Genomic DNA, 21994 nt, shown 5'->3' with positions numbered 1-21994 from the left:
AGAGCAGGGAAAAAGCGAGATTTTGAACAGTTTTTTTGAGGCACCAACTAATAAAGACTTCTTAATAATGTAACTAGTGATGTTTCGGTTAATCAAAGAATGTTTAAAATAGACTTGAACATGTGAAAGAAACCAAGGGTCCAGGACCTGATGGTGTGAACCCCACAGTATTAAAAGAGCTCAGCTCTGTGATTGCCAAACCACTTTACCTATTTTTCCAGGATCCTTTGATGTCTGGCATGGTGCAGAGAAATTGAGAAATTGTTGTTTTATGAGCAGTAGATATTGACAAACAAATATAATTGCCTATTAAATTATCAATCCTTAAAGGAAGTGAGCAGAAACTCAGAAGATTAAATTAAGGAATATTGGCCCAAAAATAATAGAACTGAAGGATAGATTTCTTAGAGTGGGGGTAACCTGGAACGTTTTCTAATTTGATCTGTGTTGTTAGTGAGAACAGCAAGGGTTTGTCCTTGGCTTTTTAATTTGTTTATTAATGACTTTGAGATGGAAATTGTAAATACAATCTCTATTTTTGCTTTTGATACTGAATTGTACAAAACAAAAAGTTGTTGTGGCTGTGGATTATTATATTATTATTATTATATATATATATATTATTATTATATAATAAGTGGCTGTGGATTGCGGGCCTTCAGTCACTCAGTGGCTACTAAAGCTTACGTGTATCAAAAAGGGCATTACCTTGAAGGATGAAAACATAATTTTTTCACTTTATAGGTCCCGGTAAGGCCTCACCTTGAGTATGTGGTGCAGTTTTGGGTTCCAGTCCTTAAGAGGGATATTAATGTGCTAGATATTAGTGTGTAGAGGTGTGCAACTAAACTGGTAAAAAGAATGGAAGGATTCAACCATGAGGAAAGATTATCAAGGTTGGGATTGTTTTCTCTGTAGAAAAGGCTCTTGTGAGGGGACATGATTACTCTGTACATTAGAGTACATTATAGACAGAAAGGGATCTTTTTCACGTTTGAGGAACTGAACTTCCATTTGAAGCAGGGTAGGTGGTTTTTCATAGTGAGGGCAGTGAGGTTGTGGAATTTCCTTTTTGAGTGACGTTAGATTCTGTTAATGCCTTTAAGAGTGGTTTGGATGATTTTTTGGACAAGTGTAGTATCCAAGGCTATTGTGATTTCAAGGTCTAGAGTTAGCAAATATTGGTATATATGTTAGTGTATTGATAGGTTTGTATAGCTATGTATATATTTGGGGGGTTGAACTTGATAGATTGTCTTTTTTCCTTGCACATTATTTATTCAAGTTACCGACAGCTGGCTGACAGGATCCTGCACCCTAGGATAACAGAGGGCCTTGTATGGGTGCTGACGATGTATCCGTTTAGTGGTCAAACGACTACTTTTTCCCCATGTATTTTAGAATAGAGGTCACTAATAAGATTTTGAACTGGGCCTGGTATTTTCTAGCTCTGCACCTTTAGTTATACTTCCTGAGAATTACACAGTGATCTTTGATGTCACACTTAAAACATAGTGATAGTTTTGCAAAATTCTCACACTCTAAGGTTACCAGATACCGAATAAAAAGCAGTATCTGCCATTTAAGGGGAATGCACAATCAGCCCATTTTAATGCCTATCCAAGAAACTTGCTAACTACAAAGCTGCTCTGCAGCACTGAGTGCAAAGCACAAATACACAAAATATGGCACTCTAGGGACCCAATTTCAAAACACCCATAATATAGTAGGCCCTTACCCATAGCAACCAGTTTATTGAATTGTGGGTTTGAGTTTCTGTTTACTGTTGTCAACATGCTATTGAAAATGGACATATAGCATTTAATAAGCTGACAATGCTGCTAATCTTATAATTAAAGGGGGCTTATAATATTTGATTGACATATACTGTAAATTATTTTAAATACAAATCTTAGCTATTTTCTAATATACTTATTTCTATTTGGTTTTCTTTGTTCAAGTACATTAAGCACCCTCTTCTGCATACCTGCCATAAAGCATTTACCAATGCCAGTAGCTTCATTTAAATAAATAATGCTTTTATGAAAATCTTGCTTCTCTGCGTGCAGTTCATTATCAGCCACGTCAGGGTTTGACTCTGGTTGATAATGCCTGGCATTTTGTCACTACCCACAACAGTATACTTTTGTGTTTGTTTTGGACCTGCTACAGCTGAGGGTGTGGGCAGGATGACGTGCTGCCATGTGTTTCCCTTGGGAGGTGGTAAAAAGTCAGAGGGAATCCCTACAAAAGAAAAATGGTTGCTGACAAGGTTAGAGTTTACTTGTTCCCTGTGAAAAAAGGCACACCAACCCATCATATTTTATTTTATATTTACTGCAAGATTATTTAGTTGACTAGAATCTAGATCTAGAATAGTTAGTGCCAGGTGGAGACTGGTTTAATTATAGTTGTTGCTGTCCTTCCATGAGAGTTATAGTTATAGGCAATTATGTTTGGATGAGCTCATAAGCCAAACCAATGGTTGGGATGTCCCTAAGTACTTTATTTATGAGCCAGTCCTAAATCTAAAGCTAACCTACTAGGGGTTATAGCACAGCCAGGGCAGTATACAACTACAGACCGGTTTCACCTCCACCCCCCCCCCTTTCTTTTTTTTTTTTTTTTAGAGGGAATTATTGACTAATTTGCTATTGTTTAAAATAAGAACACTTCCTCAACTATACATCTACCATATGTTATCCAAACAGAAGACCAGGTAAAGCAGGTAAACTGGGCACCTGTGCGCAGTTCAGAAAGAATGTTTTGTCCACTGTGTCTCTGGCACAGATCAGTATGACTCAGTTATGCTTGTGCGTCAGCACTGAATAAACATGTTGCTGCAGACTTTCCAAGTGCTTCTGCAGGAATTCTGGGATAAGAAATGAACTGTAAGTCTATACAACATATTTCTAGAATTGTCTGATGGAAAACCAGTGCCATAGATACACTGAGACAGGTGTACTTGCTTGGCTTATGAATTCCACTAAAAGTGCCTTAAATGTTTACTCACTTAGCTTTTCATGTGACAGATATGCGCGGTAAGAGCCAGGTCCTTGTTCAACTGGCATTTTCATTATCCTGTTATTTGCTTTTTGGATTGAACTATTGCAGGGTTTAAAAAGGTCTCCGGAGATTAAATCATTTCACTTATCTGCAATGATGGGGATTATTACTTGACTTAAATACCATTAGAAGGTGAATTTAATTAAAAAGCAAGCTTGTGCGAGTAACCCAAAACCATATTTGTCATTTTTATATGTTTTAGAAGGCAAATGCATGTCGCTGAGGGAAATTATAGGCTAGGTGAAAGAGCGAGATAAGATATGCAAATATCAATATTAATTTTGTAGGTGAAGCAGCAGATCTCCTAAAAGTTATTGCTAGGAGCACCAAAAATTGAAAGTTAAGTTTTAATCTGACTGATATAGTTAGACAATCTCTATAACAATATAAATATTTATATCATACAACAATTTTGTACTGTAAGGAGTTTTGGTCAGTAGTTTTTGCTCTCTGGTATAACTCACTTAACTGTTGTCAGGTGTCAACATAATGAACTATAACTCTGGGCCCTGGAGTATTAGGTTGCACCACAAGCAGTTGTAACGATGGGTCTTTGAGTCTTAAAATGTATCCTAGGATGATGGTACTTTTTGAGCCCTTGAATGTTACTTGTATCCTGACATGCTTGAGCAGAATGGGACCTGAGCTTTCAGGGTTGCCTGGGCCTTAAAGTTTCATAGCTAATGGCTGCATCTGTTGAAGTTGCAGTAACACCAACTCTGTTTGGCTCCATTTCACTACTACTTTTCAGTGCATAGATACATTCAAATCATTGGCACTCTGGGATGTGGGATGATGGTTTGCAGAGTCCAGGTGGGAGCAGCATGCCTCTTCATTAAGTGGAACAATCTGTGATGCCAACTATGGAACTAAAGGTTGGCTATCTATATGCATGAATGACCTTAAAGGGGACCTGTCACACAGACATAAAAAGCTGTATAATAAAAGTTTCTCTTTTTATTAATACATTTGCCTCAGGCATAGAGGCAGGGCAGATCATTTCTTTCACTTTCCATTCAGAACTTTCTAGATGTCACTGCGCTCCTTGCTTTCCCCCACCTCCTAACCATCTAATTGTGTAGCCAGTGCATGGGCACCTGGCCCCCTATTTTGTCACATAAGGCAAGCTTTACATCATCCTAAAATCTTGTTTTATAACAGTACCCACAAAATGGTGCCTGCCTGCTTGCTCCAATTGTTTAATTCCTAGACTGAAGGAAACAAGATTTAGATTATTTATATAGTGTATGTGAAAATTTATTTAGCTGGAAAACCACAATAGAAATAAATTTAAATTTGAATCGCCAGCTAAAATTTGCCAAGATCATGTAGAAATCAATGGCATATGTCCCTTCCCTTGAGGATCCTTCTTTTGCTTTGAAAGTTTAGAGGTTGGGGTTTTTTGCCTTCCTCTGAATCAACAGTTAGGTAGGTTATATATAGGCATTATGGTTGAATGTGATGGACGTATGTCTTTTTTCAACCTAACTTACTATGTTACTATGGTGTACTGAGCCCCTGCAAGTTGCTAAGGAGTATGACTAGATGCAAGTACAAACACTTTTTCTATTTGAATGTGGCTCAAGTGCATAAAAGGTTGGGGACCCCTGTTCTAAAGGAATATTTCAAAGAGATAAACAAATAGGTTTCAGTTCCATTTAAAGATTTGTCAGTGCAGGAGAAACTGGTTTAAGCAGGCAAAACAATTTAAAAATCTATAACTAAGCTGAAATTATCCACACTGAAATGCTGAACTGATGCTGAAATTAGTACCTGGAAGCAGAGTCAACACATTTTCCATCAAGTTTCTCTTAATAACACAGCAAAGTTTTACAGCAAACAATCCATGAGGTCAGAAGTGACATCACTGCCAGTTATTGCCTGGATACCTGCGTGTGGGAGATTAGTGTACAGTTCCTGTCAACATATCAGATGTAACAGGGAATGTTAAAAACAATTTGGCAGGATTAAGCAGTCACTGACAGGCTGATGAAAATAAGGGCTGGAATGATTGTATTTTAATAGGACAGGGCAGGAAATCAAAGCAAATCCTAGCTTTAGATATTAATTGTATTACAATAATGCATTGGTTCCAAGTAAAAGGAAATTCTATTTATACCCAAAAATACACACATTGCATCCACTTCATTTAAAAACGGATTAGATGACTTTAATGTTCTCTTCTGTACACGTGAAAGGGAACTATAACAATTCTCTATAGAAAATTGCACATGATTTAGTCATTTATTGAATACATTTCCATATTTAAAAAATACATGTTTTTAGAGTCATCGTACCTACCATTTTCAGTTGCTTTGGAGCAGTTGGGTGACTCGGTTAGCCATCTATATACAGAGGCCTGTACTACCAGCAAGTGACCAATAAGAACATCAACTCATCTACAAAGTATGCTTGCATCTCACTTATTACATTCGTTATTACAGCATGGCCGCGCAAGTTTTAATTGAGCTCTGTCTGTGGGTCTGGGCCCATGAGAGATCCCTACTGAACACAGGAATAAAAATGGTTATATTTGCATTGAGTAGTGTCACATGAGATTACATATTTTGACTAACGTGTGATACAGACACAATTTTTTTGTAAAATTTATTTATATCAGTTCTGATGGCTATACCCACAGTAAAGAATAAATAATATTAATGCTTCTTTTGCACATATAAATATACCCTATGGTAAATACATTTACACCCATGTGGGATTGTACCCTACATGTGTCAGTCACCAGAATCCTGTGCTGTATTTTAGTTTCTAATTTTAAAAACATTGTGACACGCTTTAAGATAATCCAGAATGTGCCATAACCCTGCCAGCTTTTGCCAAGACCTTTTGTCATTTCTAAAATATAGTATCAACTATTTAAAGTACTACTTAAGTAGGCATACATTCCTAAATTTGGTTGGGCAGTTTAGCCAGTTTTGACTGTGCTGCCCAACTGCGTATGCATGTATGCTACTTCATCGGGGAAGTTTCAATAGACCATTTGTGGATCCTATTGGACAGGTGAAAAATTTGAAACTCTTATCCATTGGTGCCTGTTTCCAGCAGGCAACTGGGGCACTTACAGATGAAAAGTGAGAGTGGCTGCAATTCCCTACTCTCTTTTCCATCAGTGTCAGTGTTTAAATTTGGACCACTGGCTCAAAGAACAATTCAAATGCTATTTGGCCATGCGTGACAATAGCCAAATTGTACAATATGTGACTGATGGGGCCTTAGAGAGAGATTATAAATTCTTAAAGCTCTGTTATTAACTCTAATGAATGGCACGTCTGTACAGTTCCTATAGTTGCTGTAGGTCTCTATAAAAATATATTGCATAAACAAATGTAAAATCCTGCTTCATCTAAACAAACCTTTTTTTTTTAATGAAAAAATTTATAAAAAAAAAATATATAGTTTAGTAGTACAGTTATAGGACCCCTTATCCGGAAACCTGTTCCAAATTACGGGAAGGCCATCTCCCATTTTAAACATATAATTCTAATTTTTAAAAATGATTTCCTTTTTCTCTGTAATAATAAAACAGTACCTTGTACTTGATCCCAACTAAGATATAATTACTCTTATTGGAGGCAAAACCATCCTATTGGGTTTATTTAATGTTTAAATTATTTTTTAGCAGACTTAAGGTATGGAGATCCAAATTACGGAAAGATAACTTTCTGGAGAACAGATCCCATAACTGTGCTATTGGGTAATCCTAAATAGAAAATTGCCATTTTAAGAATTAAGGGCCAACTCCTGGGATCACAGGACTCACACCGCACACAAACAAGCCAAGGCACACATACATTCTAGGCCCCATCAGCCAATTAATGGACAAAGTTCTGCCTTTTACTCCCACACATCTTCCTGTTACAGTTAGAGCTGTATTATTTCTGGTCATGTGATCTCTGGGGAAGCACAGAGCCTATCAACTAAATGGTGGATCAAGGGAAAGGATGACAAAGAGCAATATCTACTGAGATATTTTTATATCTCTAATATATTTATATATATATATATATATATATATATATATATATATATATATATATATATATATATATATATATGTTATATACATATTCCAGTTTGGCAAGGTCACTTGATATAAACTATATATTCATTCTGGGGGCATTGTTTTTGACTTTCTACGGAATCTTTGCACCCTTGCTTTCCATAGCAAGAAGAGCTTGCTCCCGCCCGTCACGTACTTGATCCCTATGTAGTAGAAATCACTCCGGCAAAGTATACCCGAAGAAAGCTACCTTTCTGCGGGTATACTTTGCCGGAGTGATTTCTACTACATAGGGATCAAGTACGTGACGGGCGGCTGCACTAAGTAAGTTTGATTCCTGCGCAAATTGACCTATGGTATATCTTCTGTTTTATCCATACACTTGATCTTCTGCTATATTCTATGTTCGCTTTTGATTTACCCTATGTTTATCTTTATTTCCACTTTATTTTTGGTTTAATTTTATGACCACAGCTGTCTTGCTCCAGCGTTACTATGCATAAGCTTCCGTGGTTACTACGGTATACTGAATGAGTTCACTATAAGCACTGTTTGTGTCTTTGTTGCCTTGTTTCCCTGATTTAATAAAAGATACATGATCTGGACCCTTCCCCACATAATCATAAATTAACTATCACACGGACTATGTTGCACGCATGACGTGGTGCGTTATACTCCTTCATTTTGCTCAGGTATGATGCCCTATTTTCCAATGTGTTTGTACATATCAGTTAAATGTTTGTTAGGTTTGTCCCACTGACTGAGTTGTAACTTTGAGAAAGGCTGGGATACCAGCCGAAACGTCAGTCGTTATAATCTGGAAATAAATGTTGTTATTTTTCGTAAGTCCTGTGTGGAGCGGTCCTTCTGTTTGAGGTTTTTGCACATATTAATGAGGACTGCACCTAGGCAATTTATTTCTCTTTATCAAGAGGGCCTTTCCTATACTGTATATCCACCTCTACCATTTGCAAATGGTACAGCACACAATGTATAACACTACATACCCTCAAGGAGATTTCTTATTATCTCCCACTTTTCACTTGGTTGCAATAACCTCCACCAAGCTGGGTCCCAACCCTCGCTGGGTTCCTCACTGATACAAAACATGGATGGAAAAAGGAACAAAGGATCTGCAACTTTCAAAGCACTGTATTGTACAGAAAACCATGCTGTAGCTGCTATAGTTACCTTAACCTGTTCAGTTCAGAAGGTATTTTGCTTGAACAATGCCAGATATATTATAGTAGAATACATACCTACAAAAAAAATTGATTCACAGAATGGTGTACAGAGACATGACATTTTCAACAAATTTTCCTTTTATTTAAAGTGAATATGAAGACTGTCTCCAAGGTTAACAACTGATTTAGAAATCAAACTAGATTCATTTAAACATTGTAAATAAACATACAGAATAAGCAACGGTCTTTATAAAAATGGGAGTTCTATAAAATAAATATTAAAATAATATTCACAGAGCATGTGGCAAAGAGAACAAAATTAACCCATGGAAGGTTACCAGTCACATTGCTTAGATCTCAAACAGTATAACACAAAAACGTCATGGAAGATTTTACACAAATAACAGATAAGAAAATAAAAACCAAATACAGGACTAGGTAGCAAATGTTTATTATGGGAGCAATTGAACAATATCCTCACACCCCTCTGTTTTTAGGTCACATTGTAGCTACACACAAACCAAAACATTAGCTGGGTCTTCTTTAATGCTCATAATATTGCAAGTTTTTAAAATTCAAGGAGGTACATGGTCCAATCAGTTGTTAAAGGGTGACTCTATAGTAGGGGCTTATCCCCTTAACAATAGAAAAGTTACATATTTGAGGATTTATTCCCTGCAAATTAGCTAGAAACTGGCATTGGTCTTGCATATGCTAAGGTAAACTTCACAGGCTTTAGACCAACACCACCAAGCTGAGGCAAGGCATTATGTGAGTGGTCCAACTGAGCATGCACATGGTCCTGGGCAGCTGGAAGAGACCATTGTGAAGCTGCTGAATATGGCTGCATGAGCAATTTATAGCAAACAGGAGCACCAACCCAGCATCTGGTTAGTGAGGTTGGTGATCGGAATCAATGGGAAGGTGTCTGCCAAACAGGCACTCTCAGAATGATTTTCACTTTCCTTGAAAAGGACACCTCACTATTTTTCAGGTTATAAAAAACAAACAAAAAAAAAAAAAAAAAACACAATTTAAGACATATTAAATGCAAACTTACTTAAAACACTGGGCTTCAGAATGTATGGTTCCATTGTTTTGTTAATGTATAAATCAAATAACGGAATCTTGTAAAATATTAAAAATATGCACACTAGAATGTGCCCAACTAGCAATACAAATAGATAATTACATGTTTTTGTGGTTTATTAAGTAATTAGTACAAGAAAAAAATATATATATTATTGAATCAATAGTTTCTTTTCTACCATTCCTATTAGAGCCTCGGAATGCATGGGCGCCTCTGGCAAAGGACACAATGTGCTTCTGGAAGATTAGGAGAGCAAACCACAGGACAATCTGAACCTAATTAACTTGCGTTGATACAACTTTGGCACATGCAGGGAAAACCTTGGACACGGATTCTTTTGGCATAAGGCCACCTTGGGAAGAGCATGTGATAACAAGCACCGTATATTGAAACTGTCAGCCCCCACAGTTTAGCACCTAATCACCAGTGTGTGTTTGATTCCCCCAAACCCCACTCTATTTACATTAAGAAAAATCTGTACCCTGGTAATAGAATCTATGTACACGTTACTGCACCTTTTTTGTCCTCCAGAAACAGAAATTGAACAGTCACAACAAAGTTCCAACACAAATGCTTTATAAACAATATTTTACATGAATATTCCAGCAATTAAAAGGAGGAATAATTTTTAGGCTAAACATTTTAACATTTATTAAAAATAAGCTATTCAATTAATTAGACACATAAAATCAAACCAAGAACACTCAGATAAGATTTTTTTTTGTCCTTACTTTATTTAAAAGTCTTATATTAAAAAAAATACATAAAAGCAAATAGAGCAAAACAAATCTAGAAAAAACAAGTTTTTTTGTGTTTTTGTTTTTACAAATGTACATTTTTACAAAAAAAAAAAACCCTACAGCTCATTGCATATAAATACTACATTTGGTTTGCCATGTCACCATGGCAATAAAAAAATCCCTGAATTATTTCATAAGACCTGAGACATCAGACGTTCAGTAAAAACTTGACAAAGCATCTTAATAAAATTGTAATGCATAAGTCCAACCCATGTGATGAGGCCATTTAATGCATTTGTGGAATGAGTTTATACAATGTGGCGCTAATACCAAACCAGAAGCAGAGAAATACTTGGCAAACCTTAAAAATCCTAAACCTATTTTATCTATAAACCTATTTAATAAAGCACCAAAGATTGTAACCCACCATGCAATGGGAAGTTATTAACAGATTTTCAAGATGGCAGTCTCTGGATTTTGATTGGTCACAGTAGGCATTAAGTTAAATTCCATGAGATGGCAGAATGATCATGAATGTACTTGCTCTACTGCTCATGGCTAATGTAGAGAGAAGCCATATATTGAACCCTGCCTTTATATTGTGTCACATGGCTTTTAAAGCTCAATTAAATATAGTCAAATTAAAATGAAAGAATGACATTGAGGGTGGAAAGGTTATAAATCAAGAACTAATGAGAATGCATATAAGTAAAATGGGAGACTATTTTGTTATTAACAATTTCCAAGCAGAATTTTTTTTTTTTTAAATTCACAGATAAGCTACATGTTCACATAAGAATGTACATTAACTAAAACTAATGGTCCGTAAGCTCCATCATAGCAGCAAAATTAACGAGACCCTACAGCTGTTAAACTACAAGGGTGTTGGCCACAGGCAGGGAAGTTTTATCTATAAAAACAGGTTGCTTTGGCATTGACGCCACTGTAATACATGCAATAATCAACAAACCATATTGTTCCTTCCAAGGATCTTACATGCAGGGAGATATTTAAAAAAAAAAAAAAAAGAGACTATCATATAGTATTTAATAAACCTATGGGATGCAATGCCTTTAGAGGAGCAGAATAAGATAACTAAAATAAAAGTAAAAGAGATAGATTGTTTATCAATCTTAAATTTACATGATTTAGATGTTAATTTCTTCAAATTAACACTGGGCAACTCTACATACATGTAAAAATCAACTTTGAATATGCTGTTCCAGGGCACAAGCAATATATCGTCACATAACAGTTTTTCTGAAATTAGTTTAAATCAAAGAAAAATGTCTAAACATGATATTTCGAAATGGATATATGCCTTTCAGAAGTCAAGGTGGAAACATGTTGGAAAAAGGAATACTCAAGAAGTGAGGCTGAAGTTAAGTTCTCTGTAGAGGAAAGCAATGGAGTCATGTTTCTATCTCCTTTTTAACGGTTTGTAGCTGCTTTCCTAAAAGTGTAGTGTGCCCCAAAATGCTCGGGGTTGATGCTGCTATCTGCTTTGCAACTCCCAGCACACCCTGTTAGGTTTTGGACTTTACCAGTGTCAGACTAAGACCTCCTTGGGCCCCCAGAAAACCTGAAATCTAGACACTATGCTCACACCCATCAAACAATAAATATTATGGGTGTTACATAGGCCTGCGGTGAAAAAGGAGAAAAATCCTCTGGTTCTGTGGCAGGCCAGTCTGACCTTAGTAACCACTTTATAATACATTGTACATAGCACCAGGAGATAATTTAAAGCCATAAAATGCTTTGCTTGAATGTTCAACACAGGGCAATTTTAAGTAAAAAAAAAAAAAAAAGGCTTTTTTTTTTTTTTTTAAATTCTGACTCTTAAAACATTGTGGTGATTGGTAATAAACCTGCTAATACAACAATCACTGTTTCTAAGTAATATATATTACCCCAGTGTTGACCATTCATGCAATGATCCCATCACTTTCTGGGTTTATTTAATCTATTCCCTATAAGTGAGGTTTTTATTGTGTACATTTTCCTGCCTATGATAAAAAAGCCTGAAGAATATATTTCTCATGAGCATTTCTTAGAATTATTTCACCCTTAATTTTTTTTTTTTTTAACAAGGTCACTTATTTGGCAGTTTACGTTTTAGTAAATTTAACATTTGATATTGGTACAGAAGAATCCTGCTTGGATTTGCAACACAGAAGGTTGCTTACAATAGCACAAGCAGACAGCATGATACAATCACATTTGCCATGATTTCAGAGAATGGTGGTATTCTGCTGTCTTTACTAAGCTATCAGTGAGTGACAAAAACAGGGTATGGCGAAAGGAAACATCAGCACTACAACTGCATTAGTGCATTAGCATAAACTAATTACAATTTTAGGGTGCATTAGGGAGAATAACTCAGATATATCAGCCCTAATGCCAAATGTCATAGTTAATAGTCTACAGGAAGTTTTTGGAGGACCATTACACCTCAAGAAGTTTTCTATAGTATTACGTTGTAAGGAATCAAACCTGTGATTACTAATAGATAGTCGAGGCCTGGATTGGCAATCTGTAAATTTTGGCAAATGCCATAGATACTGCTGTAAGTTGCCTGTGGGCAGCTATTTGTCCCACTTTGTATTTGTAACGGCAGGGCCTATTTTGAATCTCAGTCCCTAAGAGACCATATTTGCTATGGTACAGGCAAACTGAAGAGTAGTGAGAGGCTAGCTAACAAACATTCTCTATTGAAAAATCCATTCCCTACAACTGCATAGATACAAAACCCTACTTAGCAGGCTGGACCTCCTTTAGGGCTGTATCATAGGTAATTAATGAAGCTTTGTCCTTGCAGTAATTAAGACCTCCACGAGCAAGGGTCAAAAACATCCCCCCTCCATAGACTTATACGTTCAAATGACTTCCTGCAAGCTTCGATGGACTTTATCTAGCAACTGTACTTTAGAAATGCAGTGATTGTCAGCTTTTTTAACCCATGTATCTACCCTTGCAGCCATACAAGTGAACAGAGTCATCAAAGCTACTAATCGCCTGGGTGGTAGAATGGTTGTGTGGCTACCACACATATTGGATGCATTCTACCAATTCTAAGGTGTTGAAGGTTAAGTTAGATTTACATTTGGCAATAAATTAAAAAAAAAAATGGTTTATTTAAAAATTACAATACTGGGTTATGATTTCATGATCCCAGAGCTTATTACATTTTAGAAAATAAAACTCATGACATTCAATAACAGCGGTTTGGTAAAGATTAAAATAGGGAGCAATCTGAAGCCAAGAAACCCAACCTAGCAGAGCAAATCAAAAATACATAAGAGATGAAGGAGAAGTGAAGCCCTTTTAATCCAAATATGTGAAAGAATGCAGTAAGCACCAAATGCTGCTGGTAATTCATCTGTGCACCAAAGAGAAGAATAAAATATACATATACATACATCTAGTCTGGAGTACAAAACAACAAGGCTTTAGAATTGGCTATGTAGTTCAAAGTGAGTCATTTACAGACAGTTACATATCTGAACACATATGGCCCTCACATAGGTCACTTTACTTAAGTAATGTACAACAATATAGTAACCATGTTGCACTGCTCCAGTTTCATAAATACTGTTATATGATGTATTTAATTCCCATTGCTTATAATGTGCTATAAACAAGGACTAGCATGGCTAGATGTGTACAACAAAGTCCCTATAGTACACATTATCATATAAATAACTGAAACACAGGCTAGATAACATGCGATTACCCTGCAAGAAGCATTATTAAAGGGATACTGGTTTGTCTGTGTTTTTATTGAACATGTTAGTATCCATTTAATAAAATTCTTGGCCTAAAATACCCTTTTTTAACTAAAACCTTGGCAACCCCAGACATTTCTTCAGCCATTATTGCTGCAGCAACCATGTCAGGCTTGGGGATAGGACAAAGCTCCAGCAGCATGCAGACACTGTTTACATTAATGATCCACACCATAGGTCCTTCATCTATCCCCAAACACAGTGTCACCGATGCAGCAGCAATGGCTGAACTGACGGAGAGTTTTTTCAAATAAATAACTTGCAAATAAAATACAGACCACATACTGTGCATGAAGTATTCTGAAATGTAAAACAAATTTATGGGACAATCAAAAGAATTGCTTTGCATGACACTGTATACATATTTATCGTGTGGTAAAATATTACATTACTTACTAAATTTCTGCTTAAAGAAGATGCTCATTTTGCATGTTTAGGATTTTAGTTCTCTTATGGAATGGTGGCTTCTCACTCCAGATGTTAAAAGACCCATAGAGGTTGCAAAAGACCATACAAGGGATAAGCCTAAATGAATATTATTAGATGGGCGGGAATGATCCAAAATATAAACAAAAGCTAAACAAGGAAGACTATAGTAGTCAAATAAAAAATATTATGCAAATACAATAATAAAACAACAACATAAAGTCTTTGAAACAGTAAATAGGTTTTTAAAGCTTCCCTTTATGGCTAACTTTACACTTCTGCCATGAAATAAATAAATATTTACATATGCTAGCTAGAAAAATAATAAGCCTTGTGTAAAAGTGACACTTTTTCTTTGTAAATCTGGGGTTGCTTTTAGGGAAGTAGCACAAGATGATTGACAGTTTTCAGTTGCAAGCACTGGTGCAATCACTTGTTGGGCCATGGAAATACAGACTTCAAAGTTTCCAAAGCAACAATCATCTAACAAGCAACTACACCTCTGCCTGTATGCAACTGCCATAGAAATAAATAGATGGCGGTCTCTTTCAAAATTTCCCATGTGTCATAGCCTTTAGAGTCCAAAACGCTGCTTAATAAAAGAACTTACAGGCGGATTTGGATTTGGACAATGCTTAAAGTAATGGAGTACACAACCTGAACAAGGTAGGAATTTATAGCATTAATTTTTACATTAAAATACACAACCTAATGACAATGCACTTTTATAGTGCCCAAAGTCAGCCATACCCTAGCTCCCTTTTCATACAATATCATTGGTACATGTATGAAAAGGTTTAACTGCTTTTCTTGGATACAGTGTTTAAGATTTTTTAACAAATATAAGCATTTATATAGTATGGATGTTTAGCAAGGCAACAACAAAAGAATGTGACATTCAATATTTAGGAATTAATGAAACTTATTTTTCTTCATTAGCAATACAAATATAGCATTCTACTAATCTGGTGCTGCAATTAAGCGGAATTGTTAAACAAATACACAACCCATTCTAACGCCTTCATTATATCATAATAGATTCTTCAGTGTTTAATGAGATGTGATAGGCTCCTCATCATAACAAACAAAACAAAAACATCATCTATTTAAAATTGTTCACCAGCTTGCCTCATCATGTTAAATTTGAACCACAAGTTTTGGATACTTGTAAATACAGGAAAACAAAAATGTTTCCTCTTTAATGCAAAAGTATTGCTTCATAGTAGAATCACAGACTAAACAAGCTTACCCATGATTTGGTGCTATAGAATCACAATGGGAGCTAAATCCTAGCCATTAAAGTAACAGTCTGTCAATTGTTTACATTAAACGCTCCCCATACCAACAGATATGAATTTCTGTTGAAGTTACCAAGTGCAGATTTGTCATGTAATATTTCATAATGCACATTTTGACATGAAACACTAATTCATCCATCCATATTTACAAAGGCACAAACACGATATTACTCCTACACAAAAAGAAAACGCTATGAAGTAGACTGTAATACATATGTTGTTCAGCGTAACTCAGAAAATAAGCATTTGGCATCGGAAGATTACTATAATGGAGCTCCACAGAAAGGTTTATAAACTGTAAACATTTTCTAGCTGCCCTCAGGGTTGGTATCTTGTGCAAAAAAATATTTTGTATTTGAAGCATAAAGTCACAAAACATATAAAAATCTCTGTAAAAAGGTGCTGAATCACACACACACACACAAAAGCTAGAATTAGGATTTTAAAAAAATGAAAATGAAAACCATTTCATGCCACTCTTACTGAGCCAAAAGTTGCACCCTTAAAAATGTAGTGTTGGATTTTTTTTTGTGGCTTAAGACCTAATAAATAAGGCTGGCCTTAATATGTGAATGATTTACACATACACAATTGCATGGAAAAAGCACCACCGGAAAAATTTAACAGGCCGACAAATATTCTCCATGGAATTTGTTCTGATAGAATCCCTGCAGTAGAAGACCCCTCTGTGTACATTTTAAAATAAAATCTATTTGTATATATAGATATCTTTTTAAGTTGCCAGTACTTATCACCCATTCCATCCCATCAGATGACTCACTCTGGCCTTTTCCGTCATTTTTCTCACTCTTCCAGACCTGGATGTTCCCAGGTTTAAGGGATCATCATATTGCCCCGCACCATCATGCTCATTATCAGACTCATCATTATATAACACAGTTCTTCTGCCCTGGTTCCTGGTGTTTATCCTAGGTTTTTTTCTTCGTTGCTCTACACAATCACTTTCTTCATCATCCACATTGTCATCATCTTCATCATCTGTCAATTGCGCACGTTTTAATGCCGGTGTCCTTGAAGGTTCTTTTTTCCATGCTCCTCTTCCTCTTCCTCTGCCCCGGCCCCTACCTTTTTTTAACTCTTCCTCCACACCACGATTATAACCTTTTGCACGTCCTCTTCCTCTGCCTCTTCCTCGACCCCTTCCTCTCGTTTTAGCCTCTCCAGATTTACAAAATTTTCTCTTAAACTTTGTACGGGGCTCTTTGCTATAATGATGGTCGCCATCAATATAATCCTGATCTGACTTAATGGATTCAGAATCAGAACTGCTCTCTGATTCTGACTCACTCTTCGAACTTAAACTTGATTCAGAGTCTCTTTCACGAGAACATGCTGGACTTTTATCAGGCTTTTCTTCCATTTGCTCTCCATCTTCTGGACTTTCATCCTCAGAAGAACTTAGCAACTTTCTCTTGGTTTTTGGTGTGTTTCCTCCATCGCCATTTGTTAGAGGGCCATTTGTATGTTCCTCTAAAACAGTAACATTTATTAAAAATGAATCAGGAGGGAAAAAATAAAATTAATGCATATTAATGCATGCATTAAGACAGTGATCCCCAACCAGTAGCTTGTGAGCAACGTGTTGTCACCAGCCCCTTGGATGTTGCTCCCAGTGGCCTCAAAGCAGGCGATTATTTTCAAATTTTTGGTTAGGAGTCAAGTTTTGGTTGCATAAAAACCCAGTGTAAAGCCAAACTGAACCTTTTGTGGGCTGCCACTCCATATAGGGGCTATCCAATAGCCAATTATAGCTCTCATTGGCACCCCCAGCAACTTTTTTTTTTCATGCTTGTGTTGCTCCCCAACACATTTTCCATTTGAATGTGGATCACGGGTATAAAAAGGTTGGGGATCCCTGCCTTAAGACAAGTTTAACAATGGTTGCTCCATGGCAAAAGAAAGGAAAGCCCCTTAAGTAATTTAAGTAATATCAAACCAGAAATGCTGTGGGATGACATAGCCCAACCCACCAGGGGAAAGAAAAAAAAAATAAAGCAGCGCAACCAAGCAGGGTTTTTCTTTATTACACTGCCAGTTTCTATTCTCATCTATATAGATTGTAAGCTCTACGGGGCAGGGACCTCCATCCTCTTGTGTCTTTGACTCTTAACTTATTGCAACTGTAACTGTATCTTGTATTTATTTGTATTTATTGTTATACTTTGTATTTATCTATTATCTTATTAACCTCCTGTTTGTATTAATGTATTCTACTGTACAGCGCTGCGTACATAAGTAGCGCTTTATAAATAAAAATATACATACATACATATTTTGGTATGTGTGTGCAAGTTTGGGGGTCACATGTATGCATGAAAAAAAAAGCGCAGCACTCTGTAGGACACTAATAGATAGGATTCAAGAGGAGTTTTAAGGACAATAATTTTCTGTAAACCCAATCTACTGTAATTCTACTGTAATTTATTATACAAAAAAAATTACCTTTCACAGGAGAATTTTTGCTCTTGGTCACATTCTCCTGTTCTTTGTGTGTTTCAGGTTTGCTGCATCCAGATGAAGATGGCTCTTGATCCATATCTTCAGAAAAAGGCTTTCCATCAGGCTCTACATCAGTATCAGACACTACAAATTAGACAATGATTAATTTTTTCGTCATGTCAAAAAAGGCACCGCAGGTAGATTTTATTGCACTGGCAAATGTTTCTTATTTAAAATAGCTTTACCGTACACAATACACTGGCTGACTTCAGAGTTCCCCGTCAATCCCAACCACTGACTGTCAGGATAATTCCCATGCCCTTGAAATTCTCTCTTATTCTATGGAGAAGCTTACCTCAGTTTTAGATCTGTCTGTCACCACAAAGAGGTTTTCAGTTAACAATTCTAATTTCTTGTCATGAGTATGTCCTGTACCCAGTATATGGAACAGTGGGCCAAAAAGTTTACTTGTAACAGGGGCCCCAGTGTTCATGGCACTAAGTAAGCATTTTGAAAGTGTAAGACCGCATATACTCGAGTATAAGCAGAGTTTTTCAGCACCACAAATGTGCTGAAAAAGTCACCCTCGGCTTATACTTGAGGCAGGTAATATCGGCAGCACTGGCATTCACTGAACGCAACAAAGAAGTTCTAGAAGAACGCAACGAAGAAGTTCTAGGCATCGGGCACAGGCTTCCAGCTGGGGGTGAGTAAAATGATTGAAACTTAGCAGTAGCTGCTGCATTTCCCACCCTAGGCTTATACTCGAGTCAATGTTTTTCCAGTTTTCTTAGGTAAAATTAGGTACCTTGGCTTATATTCGGATTGGCTGATACTCGAGTATATATGGTAATATTAATGCATTACATTGTGCTTTTACAATTTCTCAGAGTACACATTTTCATTAGAAAGTCATGTTCGAGAGGTGAAAGAAATTCAGGGGTTACATATTACATGTTTGTATCTTTGTATGTCTTTTAGCATGCTGCATAATATGTAATACCTAGCTGAACATTTGTCAGCTTGGAAGTCATTCTTGTCCCTGAACTTTTATTTTCTGCAGTAGCTAATTTTAAGCATTTGACAAAATCTCTAGTTTGTACTGTAATCAGAATATGATGCTGGCATAAAACTGGTTGGGAAATGTTCTATCACTTCTTACTTTGAGAAGTGGATGAAGAGCTGCTCCTAGGAAGAGGATGTGGAGGGTTCTGATTAAGTTTCGGTTGAAGCTTCATTTTCCGAGGTTTTGTGTCTGGGCTACATGATGCAAAAAACATGTAATACATTACGTGTCCATTTATCAAAAGTACTAGCGTGTCTTGCAGAGCTGTACAATCAGAAAACACTACATTTAAAAAGTATTAGGTATAGTAACTCCAGTATAGAAGTTCTCGCCTTTAAAAACCCAACGAATACAACAGTACATATACAACCAAAAAACAATCATCATTTGCATAAATGTTTCAGCTTCATCTTTACCTGGATGCTCTGCTGGATGCTGAACTAGAACTACTACTACTACTACTACTTCTTCTTCTATTACTACTGCTGCTGCTGCTGCTGCTGCTGCTGCTGCTGCTCCTAATTCGCCTTCTGTATTTCCGCCTTGTTCTCTGTTGGAGTTGCATGGCTAGTTTGTAGTCAGAGATGATATCCTTTATGTAGGTTTCACATAGTGCAGAGAGTCGAAGAGTCATACTGTAGATCTGAGAAAAGCCCACATTTATCAGGCAATAATTAATAGACAGCATGGAAGAACTGTGTGTACTGGCATGTACCACAAGCAATAAAGTTTGCCATCTTGACATTTCATAAATAAACATTTTCAGATGACCTGCAAGTATTCCAGTGTTATAATATAGATGGTAGTAATGGTTTAGAAAAAAGCAAAGTCACATTACAGCAACAGCAGGGATCATTTATAAAATTTGCACAGTGCACAATTATTCGCAGTGTGAACATATTTGCCCTGCCCATGTTTATATTTATAAAGCTAGACAAGACTGGTGCATTTAATATGCAAACATAATCACATATTTCTATTTGCAGTGCAAAAGCTTTTTAAATATTGCATATATAACAATATATATATAATTATATAATAAATTTATTCGCACAGGCAACCCAACTGTAGCTCCTCAATCTGTCAAAAGGACTACGTCATAAACGGTGAGGATTCAGCTTGCCGTTTGCTTCAAAGAGTCCCCCCCCCCTCGCATTTTGAACTAGATAGCAGGCAGGCTTGATCTTTCCATTGCCTGTCTGCTACAAAGGGCTGCCCCCTCCCCCACTTTCTGCTCTTCGCACGAAGAATTTAAATAGCTTTCCCGTGCCTGCCTGCTTCTAAGGGCTCTCCCTTCCCCCTCCCCATTACACAATGGAGCTGAGCTTGTCACACCAGCTGAAAGCAGAAGGGGCATTGCAGGTTTGTGATTGGGCATATTTATTCACTTGGGAGGCATTTAAATTAAAACCCGGAAGAGGGGAACAAACATAGCTGCTCCGTGGGTCTGTAATTCGTGCTACCATAATTATGAAGCGAAAAAAATTTGCATATTTAGTTTCTAAGGAGTTTAAAAACACAACAGCAGGTGTAAAAAATTTTTTTAATTGGCTGTCAGTATCACTTTAAATGCAGCTCTCAGAACTTGGACATGCAGAAAAAGCAATCCTTAATTACAGATGTTTAAGTCAAATCTAACATTTGATCCAAACTCTTTCCATCTCTCTGAGCAGACTGCTTTATATGGTATCCACAAATAAAAAAAACAAAAAACAAAACAAAACTTTTTTTACCATGTTTCAGCAACAGTGGGTTTATTCTCCTTTGTGAAAAAGATCTGCCTCATTAAACAAGCAGGAAAGTAATCAAGCACAACTCAAGGTCCACCATTGCACTGCAGTAAATGTTCGCACATTTCAAGAACATCTTTTGAAAGAATAAAACAGATGGAACTTACTCTAGATTTTTTGTTTGGAGTGTATGCTTTGGAGTTACTGAAGATTAGTCGAACATCTGCAGCAAATTCCAACGGGTCACTATAATTTCCAGCTTCTAACGTTGTTTTCACGGTGCTAAAATCCATTGGTGTTTCAATAATATCCTGATAATCCTAAAGAACCATTCATATTCATTATCTGCAATACACTTATTAAACTCCAATGTAACCTATGAAATAAATTTATTTATCAGTGTTCCTCATATTGCTTAAATAATTTTGTGCGTTTAGTGAACTTGTAGCAGCAGAAGAGCCAAAAGGCCTATTAATTTAGGTAGTGAATACGGAGTTTACTAAACTCTAGTAAAAACAAGAAATACATTAACAAAGCCTCTTTAGGTTATAGTTTTCTCAAGGTATTGTCTGATTTACTATTGTCTAGCTCCTCTCAAATTAAGAGTGATTAAATGGTTTCCAAAGTTTAAGTTTTTTGACCACCTTAGGAAAAACAGGTTTAACAGCCATATTAGCATTTAAAACATAGCATCCAAAAATAGGGATGCAACGAATCCACTTTTTTCAGATTTGCCTATAAACGAACCAAATCCTAATTTGCATATGCAAAAATAATGTCAAGTTCTGTGTTTATGTGACAAAAAGTCACGTGATTTTAAAGATTCGGATTGGCCAGGAGCATGGATTTGACGAATCCTGCTGAAAAGCCTGAATATTGGCCGAATCCTGAATTCGGTGCATCCCTAAAAAGTTTATTTTATACCATATATATACACCTAAAAATCAGCTATTCAAATATGTGATAAAAACATTATAATTACTAGCATTAAATTCTCTGTGGTATCTAATATGCACATAGATGGAATTAATTAGTGGCCATACAGAGTGGATACTGCATACATGACCATACTCATGCTATATTTGTTAGTGCTCACTGAAACTGCAAGAAGAAACTTATTCTATC

The 21994-nt window shown here is 36.4% G+C and overlaps 1 protein-coding gene across 3 annotated transcripts in view; it reads right to left on the bottom strand.

Annotated features, from left to right (window-relative positions):
- Window positions 1-10267: 10267 nt before the first annotated feature.
- brwd3 (bromodomain and WD repeat domain containing 3) overlaps window positions 10268-21994 on the bottom strand; it is a 56851-nt gene continuing 45124 nt past the window's right edge. For 2 of the 3 annotated variants that reach the window (XM_002940436.5, XM_004916894.4), the window contains exons 36-40: window positions 21037-21189; window positions 19556-19782; window positions 19236-19333; window positions 18077-18217; window positions 10268-17104 (exon numbers count right to left, since the gene is read on the bottom strand). In XM_002940436.5, the coding sequence (XP_002940482.3) occupies window positions 16365-17104; window positions 18077-18217; window positions 19236-19333; window positions 19556-19782; window positions 21037-21189 (1359 nt within the window). In that variant the 3' untranslated portion in view covers window positions 10268-16364. The remainder of the gene's footprint in view (window positions 17105-18076; window positions 18218-19235; window positions 19334-19555; window positions 19783-21036; window positions 21190-21994) is intronic. The other variant, XM_018096621.2, reaches the window with a different exon arrangement.

Source organism: Xenopus tropicalis, chromosome 8 (assembly GCF_000004195.4).
Source record: "Xenopus tropicalis strain Nigerian chromosome 8, UCB_Xtro_10.0, whole genome shotgun sequence".
NCBI classification, from domain to species: Eukaryota; Metazoa; Chordata; class Amphibia; order Anura; family Pipidae; genus Xenopus; species Xenopus tropicalis.
The sequence above is the reverse complement of the archived record's forward strand: the minus strand, read 5'-3'. Positions and strand labels throughout refer to the sequence as shown.